Genomic DNA, 26,028 nt, shown 5'->3' with positions numbered 1-26,028 from the left:
GGGGCTGAATGCCTACTCCTGTACCTGTTTTTCTCTGTTCTAGGAAGAGCATTTGAAGTGGAAGGAATTAAAGTTATTGAATTGCTGCTCCTTTATTGCACAATGTAGCACATTATTCTCTGTTTAGCAAGATATTCAGTAACACAAGATGCACTTTGTATATTTTTATTGAGTAAACTATTACGGATATTAAGAAACAGAATATTTGTGACAATTAGGAATGCAGATCATATTTATTTTTATTAATTATCTTGAAAACATGCTGGAAATGTTAGCCTTGTCAATATTGAAAAATGAGTGCAGAAAATAACCTTTAAAGGGAGGGTACAATTTTGTGACGCTGACATGCACAGCATCTACTCCCTTGACAATGCAACAGGAGTAAAAAGTGAAGAGGGAAATGGTATATTTTAATTGTTGATGAGAATAAATACAAGCAGTTGGTCAACACTACATGTATTCTATATTGGTCCTTTACTACATGTGCTTTAAACTTTAGAGTAACACTGGATAACAAGGATTTCCAACACATATAACCAGTATTTTTTAAAGATTTTTATAAATGAATACATGAATAAATGACAGAATACTGTAGCAATATTCTCCAAGCATATGCTTTATATTTACATTTCTACCTAATTTTCCTCAACCTTTACTACCATTTCAATCATGATTGCTTGCTTTAAGCATTTTTTTTCAGCTCTGAATTTATATCAACAGACCTCAGCACAATCTCCTCCTCCAGTGGATTCAACCAATAGACGTGCTTTGGGTGGAGAAGTACACACATTTTCCCCACTCCCTCCCAAAATGGATCTCTTCAATGTTATGAGGCTTGGCTAAAAAGCAACTAATTTTATTTCATATAGAAATGGCAGATTTCAAGCACGAGCCAGCACCGGAACTCAAATATTCAGCTGTAACGTGAGGCGGTCATTCCTGAGCATCTAAGTCAATGTTTACTCCAGGATGACTTGAATTATGTAGGAGTTTAAATAAGTGGTCCTCAAGTTTTCACAAGGACGAAATAAAAAGACAAACCACAAGACATTCATGTATTGCACAAAAGAGCATTCTTTTGTTTCTTTATCTTTCTTCAGATCAGAAACAGATGACAAGCATATGAGATTTTCTATTTCATATTGAAAACCCATAATTATTTTATTGTTACATATTTTCTCCATTTGTAGTTGGTTTGTAATAGTTCCGGCATTGCCTCATACTTCACTGAATGTATTTTATTACTTTAAAAAACTTTGCATGCATTGGATAAATACCAAGGAAGGTTTTCACTGGGACATAATTTAAGGTTATACCTCAAATCTAGAAAATATACCAGAGAAATATACCAAAATGTGACTGGCTAATATCTGAGCACTAATAACACTGATAGGTACATTTAAAATAAGCACTCTAAATGATATCTGGAGAAATATCAATAATAATTTGCATATTGAACAGTTGACAAACATACAGTGACTCTGCACATTTTCTATCCTTATTAACATGCCAGACAAAGTGCTCTCTTCATATCCCTGTGGTGACACAGGCTAGATACAATCTGTTCACAAATGCGCAGTGAATAGAGTCAGTTGTCTTAGCCAAGTCCCACTGTTAAATAGGCGAAATTGAGGATGGCATCTTCTTCCTTATGCCTGCCAAGCGAATAGTTTGACTATTGATGATACACCAATATTTGCAGTTTTGCATAGTTATGAGGGCTTTATATAAATTGTCAGTGCCATTGGTTGCCATTTGACAGAAAGGCAAGTTGTGGAAATGTGGCCCTATATTCAGAGAGGGGTTAAGCATAATCTAAAAAAAAAATGAACATTGTAAGCAAAAGCTACTGTACACCTCATACTTCTGATGTCTAATCAGCATCCCATATTCTGTTTACAGCATTCCTAATTCTTTCAAATCAATTTTTAAATCAATATAGTGGTTATATTTTATTACCCCTGAGTGTTTCACACTGGACTGCACCTTCTGTCAAGACAAAAGTCCTTGTAGCTTTCATTGATATCAAATAGATAATGCATAGCAGCAGTGCTATGTTTGTCAGTTATCGTTCCATTTGGCAGAAATTTTCCATGAGCCATCAAGTCTTCACCTTCTGCATTTACCATTCCCTCTTTGTCCTGCTCGTCATTGTCTGAATCTCTGAAGTCTTGAATCAGTCTTCCTGGTTTCTGGGATAGATCTTCTGGCATATATATTTTATCTGCTCTGCAATACTCATCAGGGCTATACTGTTCTATTGTATAGTAGTTGTCTTCTTCTTCTTCTTGACAAGAACTCCCCTTAGCACTCTCACCATCAGACTGGGATGAGATTTTTATTCTGCTCTTTTGAGAAAGGTCAAAGGGCTCTTGCTGCTCAAAATTGCTCATTAGATTATTCTGTACAAATCCAATTCGCCCTCGCCTCCGGAAGCCTAAAATTAAGGTACAACAAAATGATCAATCATCACACAAAATGTTTTACATGGTTCTGTAAAGCATGGTAGATAACTATAATCTAATATTGAATTAAATATTTATGTTACTTAAGTATATAAAATTAATAGACTTAAAATGCTTCAGACTGCTGCTTGTTAATAAAGTCCTGAAACACAAAATAATTTAAGCAAGTGTATTATTGGAACAATCCTCATTGACTATATTTTAAAATCGCTTTTTATTCCTTTCCCTCTCTCTCTGAAGGCCCCACATCATGGCTGATGTGTTGGTGGGGGGGTGGGGGGGATGGTGGGGGATAGGTGTTGTGGTGGGGAGGGGTAAGCCCAGGATAGGGGAGGCCCACATTTGCCTTTTGAGGTCTGCAAGAGCATCTCTGATCCTCCTGGCCCATAGGACACCTAAAGTTAAAAAATAAAAATATTATTGGCTTATAAACCATGAACACTGGAACTCTGACTGGCAGTTCTCCAGGTCAACTAGGGATGGGCAACAAATGCGGGCCTTGCCAGCGACGCACACATCCCATGAAAGAATATAAAAAACTAAACATGCTAAAATTGTGGGTCAGTCACTACCTGAGAGAAAGTTAAGTTACTGTTTCAGATACAGACCCTTCACCACCTGGACCATTAATGGAATAAATATTAACCTAATTTAAATTTCTGTTCCCTGCTCATCATTTACTATACGGGGAAGCAAAGCAGAGAAGAATATCAAAAACAATGCATTTAGCAGTTATTGATAGAAGGTTAAAGTTTTTTTTTTATTTATGGCCATTGTTTCAAAATGTTTTTGCCCTTGTGACCTACTCTTTGAGTCCAGGATTTGATTATTTTATTTAGCTATCACAGGGTCACAGTAAGTACAACTGTATTCGTTCACAACTGGAACAAAAGGGAATAAAGTGCTATAAATATTAGGGAACATAAGCTTGAGTGTTTGATGTTAATCTCTCCCCTTTAAGACATTACAGGCCTGCTGGAAATGGTTTAATCTGTCAAATTGTTTCATCCCCTCTGGTCCTTATTCTCTTTAGAATGCAGTTTTAATTTATTTATTGCTCTGACTTATTTAGTTAGTCAGTGAAATTGTATTTTATAATATTTTATTACAGAAGATGCCAACAGATTATTGATAGAAAAGAACAGCCTACTTGTTCTGGTTTGTACTGCCAGGGATGTTAATAGTTACCATCACCTCCCAATTCACAGCATAGACACTCTTAGTGGTCAGGAGGTTTAGAGAATAAGAAAGAAAAAGGCAAATAGTTGGTAATATTTTGCATGTATATTTTACAGAAGCTGGCTGAGTGTGTCTATCCTGAGGCGCAGTGCGGCTTTTGAGCACAGAGATCCACCATTGACATGCTGTTCTCTCTTCACCAGCTACAGGAGAAATGCCGCGAACAACAGATGCCCCTCTACGTTGCTTTCATAGATCTCACCAAAGCCTTTGACTTCGTCAGCAGACGTGGTCACTTCAGACCAACACCCCCAGCTTATACACCCTACTGAGCCAGCCGCGCTTGAGATGTCTTGGCCATGTGAGCCGCATGGAAGATGGCAGGATTCCCAAGGACAAATTGTACAGCGAGCTCGTCACTGGCATCAGACCCACCGGCCGTCCATGTCTCCGCTTTAAAGACGTCTGCAAAAGCGACATGAAGTCCTGTGACATTGACCACAAGTTGTGGGAGTCAGTTGCCAGTGATCGTCAGAGCTGGTGGATAGCCATAAAGGCGGGGCTAAAGAGTGGCGAGTCAAAGAGACTTAGCAGTTGGCAGGAAAAAAGACAGAAGTGCAAGCAGAGAGCCAACTGTGTAACAGCCCCGACAACCAATTTTAGCTGCAGCGCCTGTGGAAGAGTCTGTCACTCTAGAATTGGCCTTTATAGCCACTCCAGGCGCTGCTTCACAAACCACTGACCACCTCTAGGCGCTTACCCATTGTCTCTCGAGACAAGGAGGCCAAAGAGAGAATGAATTTTACATGTAAATATTAATTCATTAAGTAACTAACCAAACATTACTCAAGGTTAAACATTCTCAATTTAATTATCAGCAACAAATCTATGAAGTTGCTTCTACAAAATTTTGGTGAGAAGTAAGTAACTGCAGCCAATATGTGCTACCATTCTGTATTGCCACCACTACCAGGCACCTTTCCTGTTTTTGACTTCCCACTTTGAGTACCTCTCCACTCCTCCTTTGTTTTAAACCTTTGCAATATTATCATGAAAACAGCTCTATGCTTTATGCATTCCTGGAAGGAGGTGAGACACCAGGAGGACCAAATATTCAACATCACACCATGGTCCTCTGTAGCAGGGATGGTAGGATGATGTAACCTATAGAAGGATGTTGGCCAGGATTGTATAGCAAAGATGTGAGGATAAGTTTTGCAGGATAACCTTTCAGCATTTGAAAATATTTACACAGAAAGCTTCCTCAGGAGAATAAATGGGTGGGATAAAGTACATCACGGGGTAGGTTATATGTTATGAAAGGAGTGGGCTTTATTGCTGGATAGGATTTTCTTGTTCTTTATTTTCTTAATGTAACTTTTTTCATGTTATCTAGATTTCACTGATGCCTTTTCCCATTCAGGTTTCTTGCTTTGCTTCATCCATCTCCAATCTGTTGTTACCTAAATGTGTTGCCATGGCAACTGTTTCTCTTTATCTCAGGAAGGTTTATCTTTTTTGGCTGCTGGTTAACTTTTAGGCATTTTTGGCCTATTTTCTCACTTCTGACTTCTGTTTTCATCTGAGTTTTATTGTAGTAATGGGTGGTCTGGTAGGGCTACTTTTGAGGCTGATGGATGAGGGGGAGTAACAAGACAGGAGAGAGAGCAGGATAAGTAGGACAAGAGGGAGGAGGATATCACACGGAGTGAATCGAATTGGCTGAAGTCTGGCATCTGTGATGCTGAGGACTTCAGGAGGAGGCCGAGATGGATCATCAACTCAGCACTTCTGGCTGAAGATTGTTGCAAATGCTTCAGCCTTATCTTTTGCACTGATGTGCTGGGCTCCCCCATCATTGAGGATGGGGATATTTGTGGAGCCAGCTCCTCCAGTTAGTTGTTTGATTGCCCACCACCATTCTTGGCTGGATGTGGCAGGACTGCAGAACTTAGGTCTGATCCGTTGGTTATGGGATCGCTTAGCTCTGTCTATCGCATGCTGCTTACGCAGTTTGGCAAGCAGATAGTCCTGTGTTGTAGCTTCACCAGGTTGACACCTCATTTTGAGGTATGCCTGGTGCTGCTCCTGGCATGCCCTCCTGTGCTCTTCATTGAACCAGGGTTGGTCTCCTGGCTTGATGGTAATGGTAGAGTGGGGGATATGCCGGGCAATGAGGTTACAGATTGTGGTTGAGTACAATTCTGCTGCTGCTGATGGTCCACAGCACCTCATGGATGCCCAGTTTTGCATTGCTAGATCTGCTCGAAATCTATCCCATTTAGCACGGTGATAGTGCCACACAACACGATGGATGGTATCCTCAATGTGAAGGCGGGACTTCGTCTCCACAAGGACTGTGCGGTGGTCACTCCTACCAATACTATCATGGACAGATGCATCTGCAGCAGGCGATTGGTGAGGACGAGGTCAAGTATGTTTTTCCCTCGTGTTGGTTCCCTCACCACCAGCTGCATACCCAGTCTAGCAGATATGTCCTTTAGGACTTGGCCAGCTCGGTCAATAGTGGTGCTACCGAGCCACGCTTGGTGATGGACATTGAAGTCCCCCACCCAGAGTACATTTTGTGCCCTTGCTTCCTGTGCTTCCTCCAAGTGCTGTTTAACATGGAGGAGTACTGACTCATCAGCTGAGGGAGGGTGGTAGGTGGTAATCAGCAGGAAGTTTCCTTGTCCATGTTTGATCTGATGGCATGAGACTTCATGGGGTCCGGAGTCGATGTTGAGGACTCCCAGGGCAACTCCCTCCCTACTGTATACCACTATGCCACCACCTCTGGTGGGTCTGCCGGTGGGACAGGACATACCCGGGGATGGTGATGGCAGTGTCTGGGACATTGTCTGTAAGGTATGATTCCGTGAGTATGACTATATTAGGCTGTTGCTTGACTAGTCTGTGGGACAGCTCTCCTAACTTTGGCACAAGCCCCCAGATGCTAGTAAGGACGACTTTGCAGGGTCGACAGAGCTGGGTTTCCCGTTATCGTTCTGGTGCCTGGGTCGATGCTGGGTGGTCCGTCCGGTTTCATTCCTTTTTATTGACTTCGTAGCCGTTAGATACAACTGAGTGGCTTGCTAGGCCATTTGAGAGGGCATGTAAGAGTCAACCACATTGCTGTGGTTCTGGACTCACATGTAGGCCAGACCAGGTAAGGACAGCGGATTTCCTTCCCTAAAGGATATTGTGGCTGGTGGCTGGTGGCTCTGGCATGCCTCGCACATCCTCACTAACCTTTTGATGTCACCGTTCATCCCTGGCCAATAAACAATATTCATGCCAGTTGTCTCTTTAACTCTATACCCATATGGCCTTGGTGAAGTTGTGACAAGATGTCCTGTCAGAGAGCTTTGGGCACAATCACTTATTTTCCCTTGAAGGAGACGCCTCTCAAGATACCGAGTTCATCTGTATAAGTCCAAAAGAACCTGAGGGTTTCTGGCACCTCTTTTACCGTATCAAGCCAACCTTTTTTGATGACTCTCCACAGTGCCTTCAGTTGTGGGTCATTTGCTGTCTCTGGTTGTAGTTGGTCACATTTGTGCTGACCAAAATGCAAATGAATCAATTTTGAGCACATCTTCCACCTCAATGTCCGTGCTATCTATTTGCAGATCCAATGGAAATTCTTCATTCTTGCTCGTGTTTGGCAATCTGCTCAGCGTATTCAAGGTGATCATTTTAGTACCCAGTTTGCAGCAGACATCGAAGTCGTATCCCTGTACTTTCACTAAGAGCCGCTGTAGTTGAGGTGGTGCGCTTGTCAATGGTTTGCACCAGATCATCTCCAGTGGTTTGTGGTCGGTTTCCGCAGTGAACTGCTTACTGAACAGGTAGGTGTGGAACCTTGTGATCCCAAACACCAGAGCAAGTGTTTCACTCTCTATGCTTGAGTAATTGGATTATGCTGAGGATAAACGTTTGGACCCGAATGCAATTGGTTTGCCATCCTGTAGGATGCGCACTCCTAGCCCCTCCTGTGAGGCACCAACTTCCAGGATTGTCTTCTTTCTTCGTATCGTAGTACTGCAGGGTACAGGATTCTGCTGACAATGCTTGTTTGAGAGAATCAAACATATGCTGATGGTCCTCCTGCCATACAAGCTCTTTCTTTAAGAGCTCTCTCAGTGATCATGCTTTATTATGATCCATTATGATTATATTTCTGTTTACACATTTCTTATATTTTCATGTAGTAACCTGTCCTTTTTGCACCCATCACATTACATTTCCAGCAAGCTATCTCATTTAAAGGCTTATCTGTAAGAATGGGCTTGCTTCCTATACCACCCAGGTGCCCCTGACATATCAAAAGAAATGATAAGAAAACCTTTCCAATTGATTTTGTGGAGAAAGACCTCACTAAGTGACATGTCAACCCTTCAGTTCATTGTGGAATCTTCGGAGAGCAGGAGAGAAGAGGGAAATGAGAAAGAGATGGGGGGGGAAGAGAGAAACGGAGAGAGAGAAAGAAAGGGAAGGGAAACAAAGCACGAGAAAGAGGAACGGGAAAAAAGGTAAAGAGGGAAGAAGTGGGGACTAAGAAAGGAGAGAAAGACAGAAGGGAAGAGAGAAAAAGGGAAATAGAGAGAAGGACAGTGAGCCCTCAAAATATTCAATGCAGTAAATCAGTCAGGTCAAACCTTTTTTCTGTTATATGAGTTTACCACATTCTAAAAAAAACTCCACATTTCATTAAAATCTATGTTCTTACTTTGTGAATCAGGGCCTCCATCCATGACTCCATGTTTAACCTTCATATGACGGGTAAGATTTCCCTTCAGGGTAAATTTGCTGGGACAATACAGACATTTGAATGGCTTGCTGTCAGAGTGTAGATGCATGTGTCCCATCAAATTGTGCATCCGGTTAAATTCCTTTCCACACAACTGTGAATAAAAATGAATAAACAATTTTAATTGGATTTGTTTATTAATATCTAAGAAAGCAGTATTACTGTTGAGATGTTAAACACGACAAGAATATATTAAGGACTGGAGAATGCCACAAAAAAGTTGCTATGGATTAAGTCAGACCTCCAAGTGTTTTGCTGTTTCCATGCCTCAATATTTTGTATTAATTCAAAAGAATCTGTAAACTGTCAGTGGTAAAGCTTTCCACTCAGCCTGTGAAACTACCTCCCAGATAGATTTGTCGCCTGGTTTTCTAAACTGTGTACACAGAAATCTAAATGCTTTTTACCACACCATGGCTGATTCCGTGCTACCATGTCCCCAAGCAACATGCAAAGTAAAATGGATTGGTGAATTGTCCAGTGGAGAATCTAATGTGCAACTCCATGTGCTTTTCATGGAAGAAAGATAAAGGGCTGAATTTTACCTTTGGCGGACAGAACCCTCCTCCACCTGGCCTGGGGATTGGCCTGCATTTTACGGTCCCCAGGCCTTTAATTGGTCTGAGGTGGGATTTCTACCTCATTGAAGCAGGAAGTCCTACCTAATGGAGCTGCTGGCCAATCAGCAGGCTGGCAGCTCAGTCCCAGCAGTGGCCACCAGGAGCGGTGGCCACTGCTGGGACTGTAACCCAGCCATCGGAAGGAAGATGAAGGACGGCCTCGGGAGAAGGTAAGTTTTTGGTGCCTAGCTGGGGGTGATCAGTCGGGTCCCAGCGAGGCAAGGGTGGTCGACTGGGGGTACGGGGTGGGAGTGGGGGGTGTGTTATGTGTTGGGAGCGTATGGGGCATCAGGGGCGCCCCCCCCCCCCGCCCCCAACAGGCATCAGAAATCCACCTGCTTTTATCAGGCAGCTTTTCTCGGGCCTGGGCTGCCCGAGGGTAAAATCCCCGTGGTGGCGGGCAGAGGCCCTTAAGTAGCCGTTAACTGTCCACTTAAGGGCCTTGATTGGCCTGGGTCAAGCAGGCCATTTTTCGCTGCCGCCGCCCTGCGTAAAGTGGTGGTGGAGGCGGGAGTGGGTCGGGAAGGGCTCCCCGAGCCTCCCGCTGTATTTTATGCCCCCACCCCCCCCCCCCCCCCGCCACCTTCCTGCTCTTTCGCGGGGGGGGGGGGGGGGCATAAAATTCAGCCCAAATTAAGGCCTTTCTGAGAATCTGCCCAAATGATGTTACGGTGTGTCTCAATACATGACCAAATAATGGTGAAGAGAATTTGATAGAGATAGTAATTTCAGATCATTCCTTTCGCTTCACACTACCACATGTCAAAGCTCTTGGATATTTATCTATATATCTTTTAATCCATTTATGTACCTACCTATCTATTTCTATATCCTTATATTACCCATCTGTCTGTCTATCTATCTGTACCTGTCTATCTATTAGGCCAAATTGCAGAGAAAATGAAGGGAAATGTGGTAGGGAAGCTCACTGCCAGATGCCTGGTCCTCAGAGTTGCAGGAAGGAACTCGGTCGTCCAACATTTGTCCACTCCACAGCTTATAAAAGTCATTGGGGGAGAGCTGAGGAGGGGGTGAGGCCAGGAAAACCATCCAATTTCCTTGCCTCCTACCTTAAGTACCATCAATCCGAGGATGGGGATCACTGTACATCCTGGGATGGCAGCAGAAAGCCTGTTCATAGCACTTTTGGAAGAATTGAGCCCAGTAGTGGACACTTTTGCCTCGCTTCTGCCCCAATTACTCTTCCTTTGTAGACTTGGCTGAGTCCAAGGCCTTAAATTAAAATTCAGTGAATACCTTCAGGACTCTTCTTTTATTGGTGCTCCAGCAGGTATGATTTCCCTGACTAGCATTGGCAGGCTCCCTCCTTTTTCCAAAGATCTTACGACTATTTGTAATGAGTCGTGACCCAGGAAAATGGACCATAGCAAGATAGGTCAGGAAGAAGTCCCAACTACCTCACGTCCGGCAGCAAACTCGCCCCGGAGGAAGGTTCAGCCTATTCACTCCAACAGCATCTGAAGTTGTGTGTTGCAGATAGAGAGTCCTTGTCAAATCAGCTGAGGTACTCAGGTGAGAAGGAAATGGCTCACACGTGGTACCCTGGGCTACATTGTGAGTATCATTGTCCGAGTTATTGCGTATTAAGAGAAAACCAAGTAGTGTTAGTCCCCATTGTTTGAATTTTGAAGTGCAAACAGGCTGAAATATTAGTAACTGCCGTGCAGTTTTTATTTGCTGCTCCAACTTGTTGCTTCAAAAATGGCTGAAACTCCATGTGAAGCTCCCAAGCTTCAGGTCTTCAGGAAGAGGCAGTGAGTAGAAATCAGGAACTTAAAGAGCATCAGAGGATGTGTCATCACATACTACACTTGACCACCTCCTAGTGGTTGGTTACAGAGTAGCATTGACAAGAGCTGCCCAGCGTGAGAGAAAGAAGGCAAACAAAGGTAGAAATTACATATATTATATATATAGTCTTGGAGAATCCTTGGCATCAGGTGGCAGGACCGTATCTCCAACATTGAAGTCCTCGAGGCGGCCAACATCCCCGGCCAACACCCTACTAAGCCAGCGGCGCCTGAGAGGCTTGGCCATGTGAGACGCATGGAAGATGGCAGGATCCCCAAGGACACATTGTACAGCGAGCTCGCCACTGGTATCAGACCTATCAGCCGTCCATGTCTCCGCTTTAAAGACTTCTGCAAACGCGACATGAAATCCTGTGACATTGATCACAAGTCGTGGGAGTCAGTTGCCAGCGATCGCCAGAGCTGGCGGGCAACCATAAAGGCGGGGCTAAAATGTGGCGAGTCGAAGAGGCTTAGCAGTTGGCAGGAAAAAAGACAGAAGCGCAAGGGGAGAGCCAACTGTATAACAGCCCCGACAACCAATTTTATCTGTAGCACCTGTGGAAGAGTCTGCCACTCTAGAATTGGCCTTTCTAGCCACTCCAGGCACTGCTTCACAAACCACTGACCACCTCCAGGCGCTTACCCATTGTCTCTCGAGACAAGGAGGCCGAAGAAGAAGATAGTCTTGATGACCATAAATCTCAGACATTAGTAAACCCTTGTACCTTGCTTTGAAAATACCCACTGAAATAGTGCAATTACCTCAATAAATGTAATTATCATAGTTTAAGTACCATTTCAACCACCTGCAGTCAGTAATATGTATGACTTTGCAATTCATGGTAAGAGGTAGCCATCATACCACTAAATATAGTCCTAAATCTCAACATTTAAATGTTCCGGGAGTAGGAGGTTATGAAACAATGTTGCTTTCCACACTGTGCATTCTCTTGGAGAGGTTTCTGAGCTCTCAAAGAGAGAGGGAGCAAGCCTGTACACTGTCCAAAAGGACCGTGAGAAAACAGGAAGTTTTAAGGAGTACAAGAGAAAGCGAGATGAAATCTATTTGCAGAAAGTGCCCCAGGGACATGAAACTATTGTTAAGCAGGCAGTCAGTGCAGCGATATCCTTCCTTCTGCTGAAGAGGAGCTTCATGCCAAAAAGCATCTATCTGGTCACTGTTTTAACTCCCTACCAGCCAGGGTCAGATGCAAGTCTTCGCTTGTCTTCATTGGTTATTTAATCATCTGAGAACTTTTTTTTTGTCATGATCCTAAATAATAATAGTTGTCAAACTTATAGGTGTACATTGAAGAATCCTCAGAATGGTGTTAATCCTTTATCTTTTATAAATTCTAAAATGCATTTTCTGTTGTGCAACACAATCATCACTAATTTTGTACAGATTTTCTAATGCTGAATAATTTTTGCGGCAATGGAAGATGAAATTTATATTAACTTCAGTATTGCCAGCATAAGCAAAACATGTAGGTAGCATTGCAACTTGATGTATATGTAAGGATTTAAAAAATGTGGTTTCTTTGTCCTTTTTAGTTTCTGCTCATTAGTTCTCGTTTTATCTTTATGCAAGCCATAGGTAAATACTACCCTTATTCCCAGACTTCTTTACAAAAAGGATACTTATGTCCTCAAACTGGTTGAGAAGAATGAGACTCTTTCATGGTAAGGAGAAAGGTGATCATAGGATCATAGGAAATAGGAGCAGCAGTCGGCCATTTGGCCCATCGAGCCTGCGCCACCATTCAAAAGTGACGCTTTTTTGAAGAGGTATGGTAAACCTTTCATGCTCTGGCCAAAATTCTCCTTTAAATCCAGTGCTTTGTATGCTAGGACCATTATATGCATACTATTTTGTCAGGCTTGTTTCAGAGTGGAATTGTTCTGTGATGTATTAGCATACTCTTGTGAATGGTTTTATGGATTTATAAGTTAATAGTGTACAGCCTGGTTTCACCCCATCAATTGGTTGCTGGTCAGTTCTCTGCTTGTGAAAGGTATCACATTGGATAGTTGATAGTTGGCTGATCATTGATAAGTTCCCACTTTGTTCTGGCTGTTCCTAATTTATTAAGTAATTAGAATGGTAATACTTGCCTTGTGATTTTTCTTGGACTTTCTCCCTTTTATGTCATAGCCTCAGGGCACCCATTGTTTTGCACAGATACTGCCTTTTATTATCCTCTGTTGTAAATGTTTATCATTCAATAAAGTTGTTTTTGTGCATATAAAGTGTTTTTCTCAAGGTGAGATTGTGATAATGATTTGTTTAGTTCTTATATATTCAAAGGCAATCTGAGTTTAATGCACGATGTGATCCATTTGAGTGCAAGAAGCAAAGCTTTGGAATTAAATCCTGTCCGGCTCAGAATTTTTAAAAAGTATGTGAAAAGCAGTCCTCTACAAGATTCAAGTAAATGTAAAAAAAATTATCTGTGGTAAGTAACAATCTCCCAAGCATGAAGTGAAAGCTGAGGCCTCAGAAGCTTGGCAAATACAAGCATCATGTCCATTGAATTTTTGATTTATATCAATATTTTAAATGCTTCATGTCATCAGCGTGCCCGGGTCACCAGATAATCTTTGCAGAACTCCCCCATACAGAAAACAAATCTACTTTTAGAAAGTGTATTTAGAATCTGTTATGTGTTTAGTTACTGAACAATATGTTGGTATTTATTTGTGTAGGTCAGCTGCCTGAGTTTCCATAAGGTTAATGGTGATAGCCTCAGCCACTGCTCAATTTGCCACACTCCCATCACTTACCTACAAACAATCTCTATCAGTCACGAGTCATAGCTTCAACTCACCCTCACACACTTAGCACTGCTGCAAGGCTCACATCCACATCTCACAGCTTGCACACACTGCCAGCTATTCAACCAAGGCAGCCACATTGCCAAAACAGATTGCACGGCTCTCACTCACATACTTCCCTCTCTTTTGCAGGACAAGGTGGCAGATTAACTGGAGGGGGAGAGGTGTGCCTGCAAGTCCTAAATCCCCCATGGAGGAGACTGTGCTGCCATTATTGGAATGACCATTGTTGAGGCTAAGATCACAAAACCATCAAAGAGGACAGTATCCTTATACCTAATCCTCCTTCTCACATCCCATGTCCTCCTCAACCTACAATCTCTTCTGATTTACAAGCTGCAGATGGTGTAAACATGCACCTCCAGCTTCCCCCCCCCCCACCCCCCACCCCCCCCCCCCCCCACTCCCCTCAACACAGCCCTACCCCCGTGTCTTTCTCCTTTCAGATATCCAGAAGGTACCACCTGGCCAGGCAGTGGAGGAACACCAACAAGACAGTGATGATACTAGACTTCACACTTGGAGGCACCAGCTCAGATACTGACATTGCACGTATCTTAGAGGATAGATTAAAGGTGGGGTCTTTCCATGGTGAGACACTAGGCATGACTGTGCTGCAGCCAGAGGGCAAGGTGACACATGGACTTTGATGGGGCAGACGAAGAAGAAAGCTGATGGATATGCTCAATGAAATGCTTGCTGCATTGGGAAGCCTGCGAGAAAGCATGTGGTCAAAATTAAGGAGTATGGAGGAGTCCAGCACCAACATGGCTCAGGACTTTGTGCAGAGCTTGGAGCCCATTCTTTCCAGCATGGAAGTGGTGGCTAACTCTGTTTGCACATTTATGGACCCAACCATAATACAGTGTCTGATGGCAGATGTTGCAACTTCCATTGCAGCACCAGCAGCAGCTACCCAACGTCTGAGTGCTGCAGTGGAAGCTGAAACCTCTGTCATGCAAGGTCAGTTTGTCAAGCTCAGACTACTGCCATCATAACTGTGGATTACAGTGTACAAAGGGGCTTGCAGGGTTTCAAAGTAGTTCAGCAATCTGTGCTCTAATTGATTACTAAGATTGCGGAGATGCTGCCCTGGGGGAGTGGCAGTGGCTACATAAAGCGCAAACCTGCTGTCCTCTTTCAGCTTGACAGCACAGGTCCTCCGACCCCTGCCATTTCACCAGTGCTCTTCCTGTTGTCTGTCAGCTTGCCAGCCCAGACTGCTGCCGCTCGTGCCGAGATGGTGCAGTCCACAGCCGGGCCCACTAGGCTCAGAGCTGCTCAAGGTTATCCTGCAAGGCCATCTGTAGTCTCCCCATCAAAAGTCAGCAGTCTTCCATCAGCCATGCTGCAACCACTGAGGTAGCACTGTGTAGGAGCACTAGGACAGGCAAAGCTACATGGAAGACAGGAACTGGGAATGCATGAAGGTGACGAGTGATAAATTTGGTTTGGAGTTGCTATTTTGTGGTGGTTTATATTTTTGTATTGTGGCCAGGTGGATGCTGTGGTGGTCAGTGACAGAGGGAAGGTCAGGTGTGAGACTGTTGGTAAATGGAAAATTGGGGTTGCCGTTATTGGTATCGTACTCAAATTAGCTCTTCATGGACAGCCTGGACAGAAAGAATCTGTCTAGTTTGCCTCCTCCCTTCCTCTGCCTGTTCTTCCTCCACCTCCTCTTCAACTGCTTACCATATAATTGAATGCAGGGGCTGTCTCCTTGTGATGGCAAGGTTGTGCAGAATGCATTAGACCACCATGAATCTTCACACTCACTCTGCCAGGTACTCCAGGGCTCCTCCAGAGCAGGCCAAGCAGCGAAAGCACTCTTTCAGCATGCCAAGAGCCTGCTCCATCACATTTCGTGTGACAGCATGCCTTTCATTGTATGCATGTTGTGCATGGGTTGTGCATCAGAGTCATCAGCCATGTGGTCAGCGGATAGCCCTTGTCGTGTATTAGACACCCAATGGTTTATTGTGGTGGTCAATACAGATGGCAGTGTGGACTGTTGCAGAACAAAGGCATCCTGACTGCTGCCAGGATGCAGGGCAGGGACTTGAATGATTCACTGCCTACGGTCACAAACCAGTTAGACATTGAGGGAGTGGAATCCCTGTCGGTTTCGGTATTTAGCAGGGTTGAAAAATGGCAGCCACAAAGCAATGTGTGTGGAATCAGTGGCACCCGGCACCATAAGGAAGCTGCAATCCCAGCGAAGCCTTGTGCTTGCTCCACCTGCTGGTCTCTGGCAAGAGGAAATTAAATGTAGTTAGCTCTCTTTGCACAAAGAGCCTCAGTAAATGGCAATTGCAAGATCTTGCAAATATCTCCAGCTCCAGCCTAGAAAAATCCAGATGTATAAATCGCCACAATCACTTTCACAGCCATGGGCAACGCGGTCATTGCCCTGCTCCGAGGTTGCAGTTGTGGCTGCAGCAGGAGGCAGATTTCAGCAAGGATGTCCTTATTGAAGTGCAGTTGTCTCACTCATAATTCCTTGGTGAGGTTCAGGTAGGAGAATCGCTGTCTGAACGCCCTGGGCAGATATGGCCTCCTGCTGTGAGCACTTCTCCCCCTCTTCCTCCTCCCTCTTCTAATAGCCTAATAGTGCACCCGTCTCTGTCAACAACTGATTTGTACATGAGCTTTGAGGTCAGCAAAAAGTCTTTCAGCACCTGCCAAACCAATCCCTGTAGACTTCTGAAATTTAAAACAATGACAGAAAGCACCAAACACTTGTAAAATCATAGCAACAGCCAGCAGGAATCAACCAGCAACTAACCTGTAAGTAGTTGGTGATCTCTTCTAAATAACACTGATGGTGGTGGGGGATGGTGGGGGATTGGGGGTGCGGTGGGGAATCCTTCCTGCTGCTTAATGTGTGTTCAGCTGTCTGAGGTTAAGCGAGGGTATTGGCTGGAGCATTGAGTTCCAAAATGGTACCACGGGTGTCAAATCAGTGTTGCAAGCTGATTGATGTGATGATCTGCCTGCTCTGCAGTCTTCCAGCAGACATTAGCTGTGCACCACTAAAGACCTTGCCAAGATAGTGTCCAGTGGAATTCATGGAGTGTGTGCATTGGATGCCATTTTGGTCCCCAAGCAGTATCTGTAGTACCCAATAATGGGCGCTACCAAGCCCAATTTTGTGCCCATGTAGTCCTTTTCTGACATATGCCTCTAATTAAACTCCAGTCCCAAACAAGAATCTTAAACTTAAACAAAGCACATAGGTATGAGGGGAGAGCTGGCTGAGGTTGATCGGGTAAATAGACTTAAGGGTATAAGAGTAAATAAACAGTGTGAAACATTTAAAGAAACAATTCAAAATATTCAGCAAAAATACATTCCAAAAAAAAAACAAAAACTCAGCCATCTGTGGCTTACTAGGGAACGTAAGGATAGTATTAGATCAAAAGAAGAGGTTTAGAATGTTGCAAAGTAGTAAGCCTGAGGATTGAGAATGTTTTAGAAACCAGCAAAGTGCAACCAAAAAGTTGATAAATGGGAAAAAATAGAATATTAGAGTAAACCAGCTAGGAATATAAAAACAGATTGCAAGAGCTTTTACAAGAATATAAAAAGGAGGAGTAGCTAAAGTAAACATTGGTCCCTTAGAGGCAGGAGAAATCACCATGGAGAATGAGGAAATGGCAGTCACAGTCGAAGACACAAATTATATACCAGAAATAGAGGGTACCAAGGGGCTAATAAGAGTAAGGAACTTAAGCAATTATTATCAGCAGAGAAAGAGTATTGGAGAAATTTAAGGGACTAAAAGCCAACAAATCCCCAGGACCAGATGGCCCTCATCCTAGGGTTCTAAAAGACGTAGCTGCAGAGATAGTGGCTGTGACCCCCAACCCTGGAGCTGGCTGAGAGGTGTGTGGGGTGTAAAATAGGGTAGGGTCATGGGAGGTGCCATGCCCAACACCTCCCCACCTCCACTGGTATTTTACCAGTGGCGGGGGAGATGGCAGGCGGCCTATCTGCCCTTGGGTCAATTCAGGCCCTTAAGTGGCTAATTATTCGCTGCTTAAGGGCTTCTTCCCACTGCCACTGGCACTTTGCCAGCTGGGGGGAGGGGGGGGGGCCCATGCCACATGGCGAAGTCGCCAGATATACCCTGGCAGACTGATTGCAGGCTCGGTCGTGGGGGGTGGGGGGGGGGGGGTGGTGCCCTTCCTGTTCAGGTAACCTGTGCCCCCCCCCCAACTCCCAGCAGCAAGGGCCACCCCGCTTGAAGAACCCCCAGAGCCTCTCCATCGCCCATCCTCCATCAATGGGGCCTGCCTGACTGGCCCTAGTGAGCCCTCCCCACTTACCTTTACTCCGGGCCTCCAGTGCTGCTCCAGCTCTAAGGCCTGCTGGAGTACCAGCAGTGGCCACCACTCCCGGTAGAGCTGCCAGCCCTCTAAAATCCAGTCATGGCTTCCAGGGCCGGCGGAGGCCGGCTGGCCCCTGACTTTGCAGTAATTGGGCCACCACCTCTGCATTAAATCCTGGCTAGTGGGTATGCTGGTTACGATTTTCCAAAATTCACTAGATTCTAGAACAGACCCAGCGGATTGGAAGTTAGTAAATGTATCACCACTATTCAAGAAAGGAGGGAGATTGAAAACAGAACTACAGGCCAGTTAGCCTCATATCAGTCATCGGGAAAATGCTGCAATCTATTATTAAGGAAGTCTTAACAATTGCACTTAGAAAATCATAGCATGATCAGACAAAGTCAACATGGTTTTCCGAAAGGGAAATCGTGATTGACAAATTTATTAGAGTTTTTTGAGGCTGTAACTAGATAAAGGGGAACCAGTAGATGTAGTATACTTGGATTTCAAAAAGACATTTGATAAGGTGCCACACAACAGACTAATATGCAAGATAAGGGCTCATGGAGTTGTGGGGGAGAGGGGTAAAATATTGACATGGATACAGGATTGGTTAACAGATAGGAAGCAAAGAGTGAGGACAAACGGGCCATTTTCAAGTTGGCAGGCTGTAACTAGTGGAGTGCCGCAAGGACCTGTGCTGGGGCCTCAGCTATTTACAATCTGTATGAATGATTTAGATGAAGAGGCTAAGCATAATGTATCTAAGTTTACTGACGATACAAAGCTAGGTGGAAATGTAAGCTGTGAAGAGGACACAAAAAGGTGGCAAAGAGATATCGACAGGTTAAGTGAGTGAGCAACAAGGTGGCAGATGGAATATAATGTGGGGAAATGTGAGGTTATTCACATTGGTAGTAAGAATAGAAAAGCAGAATATTTTTTAAAAGGCCTGAAACTTCTAAATGTTGATGTTCAGACAGACTTGAGTGTACTTGTACAAGGAACACAAAAAGTTAGCATGCAGGTACCGCAAGCAATTAGGAAGGCGAATGGCATGTTGGCCTTTATTGCAAGGGGATCGGAGTACAAGAATAAAGAAGTCTTGCTGCAATTTATAGGGCTTTGGTGAAACCACACCTGGAGTACTGTGCCCAGGTTTGGTCTCCATATCTAAGGAAGGATATACTTGATTGGAGGTGGTACAGCAAAGGTTCACTAGATTGATTCCTGGGTTGAGAGGTTGTCCTTTGATCAGAGGCTGAGTAAATTGGGTATATACTCTCTGGAGTTTAGAAGAATGAGATGTGATCTCATTGAAACTTACAAGATTCTGAAAGGGCTTGACAGGGTAGACACTGCGAGGTTGTTTCCCCTGGCTGGGGAATTTGGAACACAGGGGCACGGTCTCAGGATAAGGGTCGATCATTTAGGACTGAGATGAGGAGAAATTTTTTCACGCAAAGGGTTGTGAATCTTTGGAATTCTCTACCCCGGAGAGTAGTGGGTACTCCATCATTGAATACATTTAAGGCTGAGATAGACAGATTTTTGTTCTCTCAGGGAATGATGGGTTACGGGGAGCAGGTGGGAAAGTGGAGTTGAGGCAGAAGATCAGCCATGATTGTATTGTATGATGGAGCAGGCTCAAGGAACCATGTGGTCTACTTCTGCTCCTATTTCTTATGTTCTTATCATCCTTCCATCCATTTGACTCCTCCCTAAAACAAGAGACATAAATCAGTAGAGCAGCAGAGTGAGGAATCAGACCTGGACCACGCCACTCCTGGACACTTCAGAGTGATGCTCCAAAAAGGAGGTCACCCTCCTTCATCTCATCATTTTTCTAAAAATTTCTCTCACTTATAGCACACTTACCTTTTACTGTTTAATTTTATGACCCTGTCTAGCATAGCAAGTCACTCTGCATCACATCGTGTTAACTATATGCAATAATAACATTCCATTTTACTGGCCACCTTTGGTCTGTTATGCTGTAAATGCCTTAATGATTTCTGGTGATGACATTTCTGTGCTGTTTGGCTTTGTGCAAAATGTTTAACATAGTTATTGCTGCCAATCATATCTAATGATGGGAGTCCTGTGTGCAACTTGAAATTTGGATTATTCGTATCAAATTACTGCCACGACATAATTATAACCAGTGCATCATTGGGAAGAAACAGTTTATTTGTTAGTCTGCACAACTAATCAATACGAACCTTGCATTTGAAAGGTTTGATGTCGGAATGGACAATCATGTGTGCCTTCAATGTTTGTTTCTGCACAAAGCTCTTAAAGCAAAGGTGACACTGGTAGGCCCGGATGTTGGTGTGGATAAGGACATGGCGCTTCATGTTTGCCAGTAATGTAAACTCACGTCCACAGATTCCACATTTATGCTCCTTCACACCCTGAAACAAGAAACAAAAAAGGGAAACAATTTAGTGCAGGAATTCCCCTGATGGATCTCACTTTGTGCTTTCAAATACATGGATACTGTGTAATTTTCCAATCTCGTTGACTCTGAAAAATTGATTTGAAATCTATACCACAAAGAGGAAGTGAAAGCCAGATATAACAAATGCTTCTGTTTAGTTCTTTTTTTCCCCTTCCTCTCCTTTTACAAAGGCACTCCCTCATGCAGCAGTACAGTTCCGATAGTGTCCTCCCATATCTCTCCCATGGTTATTCTTCATGTGTAAGACCAGATTTGAGGGCCCGATATTCTGTCCTGGCCTGAGTTGTATCTTTCGTGTTACTGCTGGGGGGAATAGAAACAGGGTGGAAACCAGATTTGCCTAGATTAAAGCCTGTGAAAAATGACTGGGAAATTCCAGTGAAGTGGGTGGGGGGAGAGGAGGACAGATCTTCCACCAAGCCCTTAATGTCAATGAGGCAGTGAGTTCCTGGGCTGCCCTGAGAAATATGGCCCAGTTTACAACCTGATAGGCCCAGCAGAACCCTTACCTGCTGAGAGCAGGTGTAGCTTCCATTGTGAGCTTTCCAAACGTCCCAAACTTACTGCCAGCTGTGGCTCAGTGGTATCAGTCTCCAGACTCCAGAGACTTAAACACATAGGACAGAATCTTACCAGTTCTGCTGAGGCAGCTTTGATGGCAAGACCAGGAGGAGGATAGAATGGGAAGGCATCAGATCAGCGGGTTGATGAGTTCCCTCCACTGGCCAATCTTGCCAGAAGGTGGGTGGAAGTAGCAAGGGCTATCCACCCAACAGCAGAGGGTAACCAATTTGAATACATAAGTGCCCTATTGTGGGCAGATTAGGGGATCCACCAGGATCTTCCAGATGGCGGATGGGCCCCCTGCTGAGGGCAAAGCCTAGCAGGTGCCTGTAGGCAGCTTGCCAGCAGCTGGCTGAGGGTCACACTTGCACCCCCTCCCCCGGCTGGAGCAGCTGGAATCAGCGGACTACAGCAGCGGCCATTGGCCATTTTGTTGCGGGCCTTCCCCTCCGCAGTGCTGGTCTGGCAGCTGTTGCTACAGTTTATTGTTTCCAAATAGAAACGTCTTCAGAGGGCACCTCAAGATGGAGGTGTCCTCACGATCCCCCTCCTACAGCGGCAGTGCCCACCTCTGCTGGTGGGGCCACTGTCCTTCCAAGGCTGCTGGCCCTCTGATTAGGCCTGCAGCTTCCAGAACCCGCCTGCCTTAAATGATCAGTGGCTGTTGAGGCGGCCAATTAAGAAGCAGCCTCCTGTAAGATCACGCCAGCAGGTGCTCTGCCAGCAAGTGCAGGGTAGGGACCCAGAAATGGTGCTGACCTGCTATTATTTTCTAAATGGGATAAGATTCTGCCCATAATCTTGCCAAACACTCCAGTGCAGTACTGAAGGAGTGCTGCACTGTCAGAGATGTTATTTTTCAGATGAGATGTTAAACTAAGGCTGCCCTCTCAGGTTGTTGTAAAAGATCCTATGGCACAATTCAGAAAAAAAGAACAGGAGAGCTCTCCTGATGTCTTGGCCAATGGTTAACTCTCAATTAACATCACCAAATCTCATTGCTTGTTTGTGGGACCTTGCTGTACATAAATTGGCTTCGGCCTGGAGAAAGGAGGGGAAACCATTCTAGTGACAGCATTGGGGCCGCTGGGATGGCCTATGCTGCCAGCAGCCCCCTCACTGGGCCAAAAACTCTCCGGCTCCGATGGCCTTCCCCGGGAAGCCACTGGGAGGCCGCCTCCATGGAGCTGGCGACCTTCCCACATGGTCGGGGGAAGCCCTCCGTGGGTGGTAAAATGTCAGTAGCCTGGGAAAATCGCCGTTGATTGGGCCTTTAAGTATTCAAATTGGCTGCCTGCCCTCTGCGGTGAGCAGCCGAACTGCAGCTGTTCCCACCAACAGGAAACTTCCCCAGAGGTGGGACTGCATCTGGGAGCCGCCCAATGTGGCTCCTCGGAATTTTACTGGCACCCCCCCCGCCCGCCCCCGTTCCCACCACCCGGGGGCCAATAAAATTCCTGTATGTTTTCTGTTGATGCAAAGCAGTCTCAGCTTCCTACCAATGTTAAACTTGTGGAGTATAAACCAGGGGCAGGATGTTACCATGGGCTTCGAAGCCCCAATGTCGGGACCAGCTTAGCAATTTTACCAGAGGCGGCCTCCTAATTGGCCACCTCTGGGCTCGCCATCAAGTTAAGGAGCCTCGCCGGCTCCACTGGCAGAGATGGGCACTAAGACAGGTCAGAGATTGAAAGGGCACCTCAATATGGAGGTACCTCATAGAGGTAAGTACACCCGAGCCATTTTCCGCTTCATCTGGGGATCCAAAATGGACCGGGTCCGGAGGGACACGATGTTCAAACCTCTGGATAAGGTCGGCAAACATGTACCCAACGTCGCCCTCATCCTGATGACTACCTTCGTGTGCGGCTGCATCAAGCTGTGTGTAGACCTCCAGTACGCAAACTCCAAGTGTCACTATGTGCTGAGGTTCTAACTGTCCCCGGTGTAGTGAAGGGTGGGCCTGGTCACATTGCCGCGGAACGCTCCATCCAGTTGGACCGTGCCGTACCACCTATCCTTCGTGGAACAGTTTCTGCAGAAAAACACCTTTGACCACCGATCCATCAGGCAGTGGTCTGCATGGAATATCCTCAAGGTCCTACGGGAAAAGGAGATGGTGGATCCTGTCGGATGGTTCCCTGAGCAGACCATCAAAGTCATTTAGCGGAATGCCTCATTACCAGAACTTTCAAACAAGCACCAAGATGTAGCTTGGCTGGTGGTGAGAAGAGCCCTCCCTGTCAGATCCTTCCTGCACGCCCGAAGTCTCACCCCCTCTGCACAATGCCCTTGAGGTGGCTGTGGTGGGGAAGAGACGGTTGCCCACCTCCTTCTGGAATGTGCCTTTGCAAAGCAGGTGTGGAAAGAGATGCAGTGGTTTTTGTCAAGGTTCATCCCAAGCAGCTCTGTAACACAGGAGTCTGTGCTCTACGGGCTGTTCTACGGGACGCACAACGAGATAAACATCAACTGCTGCTGGAGGACTATCAATTCGGTGAAAGACGCCCTTTGGTCTGCCCGAAACTTGCTTGTCTTCCAGCGCAAAGAGTTGTCCACAACCAATTGTTGCAGACTGGCACATTCCAAGGTCCAGGACTACGTGCTGAGGGACGCATTAAAGCTTGGGGCAGCCGCAGCAAAGGCTCAATGGGGAAAGACCACTGTGTAAGGTCCCCCCACCAAGGTGAACTGAGGGGCTGGATCCATGGGAAATCCCTCGAACTGTATCAGGAAAATTTTGTGTGCTGTAAAATGTAAAATGTATATGGCATGAAAAATGAAATGGAAGGGTTGTGAGTCAACTCACTCCTGTAATGAAGGAAAGTGATCTCCTTTGCACTGTTTGTATTTTTTACTTGGTGCTGTTTGAAACTGTTTGGTAATGTATTTTTTACAGATTTTTATGAATAAAGTATATTTTGGATATAAGAAAAAAGTAGAGGTAAGTACAAAATTAAAAGTCGGAGGGATCAAGCAGGCAGGCCCTTCTGGATGGCCCATTGGCCAGCAGGGGTGGCCTTTCCTGCCTGCAGCCCCTTCTTTGGGGCAGGCAGTCTCTGGTCAATGGCCCCCTGGACAGCTGCAGGGAGGTCACCTCCATGAAGCTGGCAGCCTCCCCACATGTTGTGGGGTTGGGAGCCACTCCACCACTGACAAAATGCCAGCAGGCTGGGAAAATCACTTTTAATAGGGCCTTTAATTATTTAAATTGGCTGCCTGTCTCTGTTCAATGGGGAGTTCAATTCTGTCCCTCCACTGGGAAACTTCTCCGGTGGGGGGACTGTGTCGGGGAGCCATCCCGACATGACACCCCCCCCCCCCCCCACCCCCACCCCCCACCTGCTACTCTGTGGCCGGAAAAATCCTGCCCAGTTGTCAAAATCTAAACTCATTCTGAAGCAAGGCAGAGAGACTCCATCCTCCAGGGATTTCCAGTCTGCTTCACTCTGGTGTCAGGTCACAATCTTCAGATTCTAGCTTCAGTGACACTGTAACTGCAGTTCTAGGCCAAACCACTTTGCATGAACACTACAGTTGGAGTGTGATTGTTCCTTTTGTGATTCAATGAGAAAGTTCCATGGAACCCAATTGTAAAAACATTGCTCAAGATATGAACACCACTAGTAAGGCCAGCATTTATTGCCCATTCCTAGTTGCATATGAAAAGGTAGTGAATAACCTTCTTGAATCAAAGCTACTCCCACAGTGCTTTTGCTTAGAGAGTTCTGGGATTTTTGACCCAGCAGCAATGAAAGAATGGTGATATATGTCCAAGTCAGGCTGGTGTGTGCCTTGGAGGGGAATTTAATGGTGTTCGTGCTACCATGCATCTGCTACCCTTATCCGTCTCGTGCTGGAGGTTGGAGATTGGGAGATGCTGTCGAACAAGCCTTCATGAGTTGCTGCAATACAAACTGTAACCATGGTGTACTGATGGTGGAGAGAGTGAATGTTTAAGGTGGTGGATGGGCTGCTGATCAAGCGGGCTGCTTTGTCCTGGATAGCTTTGAGCTTCTTCAGTGTTGTTCAAGTTGCACCTGTCCAGACAAGTGGAGAAAATTCCATCACACTCCTGACTATTGTCTGTAGGTAGTGGACAGGCTTTGGGGAGTCAGGTGAGCCACCCACTGTAGAATTCCAAGCCTGCTCTAATTGCCAAGGCATTTATGTGGCTGATTCAATTAAATTTCTGGTCAGTGGAGACCCCAGGATGTTGATGGTGTGAGATTTGTCAATGGTAATGCCATTGAATGGCAGTGAGATCATGGACATGGTCATTAACTGGCATACATGTAGTATGAATGTTAATTGGCACTTATTAGCTAAGTCGGAACAATCTGCTCTGTCATTTAGACCCATATTCAAGTCCTGCATAGATAATAAGGAGGAATCATATATTCACGGAATATACCACAGAAGGAGGCCATTCAGCCCATCATGCCTTAGAAAAGGGCTATTCAATTAGTCCTACATTCCAGCTCTTCTCCATAGCCCTTTTCAAGTATATATCCAACTCCCTTTTGAAAGTAAGAGATGAGAGGAGGGCAATATCTCTAGGCTGTATTTGTAGTGATTTCGTATAATATTCCATATTTAGTAGGAGTAAGTATCTTACAAAATTAATTTAACAGGCTCCATAATTTTGCTTGTGCAGAATTACACCAGAAATTAAAGAAACACACGCATAATGATGGGAACAGAAGCCTCTAAAGAATTTGTAATGAACAGCAAAAAGCCAAACAATTTTAAGACATCTCAGCACCAGCTGCTTTCCTCTTCCTGCTGCGTACTTACCAGAGGTTCAGTGTTCGTTCTATCTACCAAGCTTGCAGGCATGTTTATATCCTGTCCTCTTTCAGTCAACTTCCTCAACTTTTCTTTTGTCAATTGCTGGTAGCTATAACCCTCTGGAGGGAAAGCGGCACCAGTCTCGAGGGGTT

At 45.0% G+C, this 26,028-nt stretch overlaps 1 protein-coding gene across 1 annotated transcript in view; it reads right to left on the bottom strand.

Moving 5' to 3' along the window:
- Positions 1–221: 221 nt before the first annotated feature.
- The window catches only part of znf366 (zinc finger protein 366), a 64,807-nt gene continuing 39,000 nt past the window's right edge, over positions 222–26,028 (bottom strand). The window contains exons 3-5 of the mRNA XM_068029561.1: positions 20,283–20,474; positions 8,377–8,551; positions 222–2,437 (exon numbers count right to left, since the gene is read on the bottom strand). Of these exons, the coding sequence (XP_067885662.1) occupies positions 1,971–2,437; positions 8,377–8,551; positions 20,283–20,474 (834 nt within the window). The 3' untranslated portion in view covers positions 222–1,970. The remainder of the gene's footprint in view (positions 2,438–8,376; positions 8,552–20,282; positions 20,475–26,028) is intronic.

This window comes from Heterodontus francisci, chromosome 4 (genome assembly GCF_036365525.1).
Source record: "Heterodontus francisci isolate sHetFra1 chromosome 4, sHetFra1.hap1, whole genome shotgun sequence".
Taxonomy (NCBI): domain Eukaryota; kingdom Metazoa; phylum Chordata; class Chondrichthyes; order Heterodontiformes; family Heterodontidae; genus Heterodontus; species Heterodontus francisci.
This window is presented reverse-complemented; position numbering and strand designations above follow the sequence as displayed.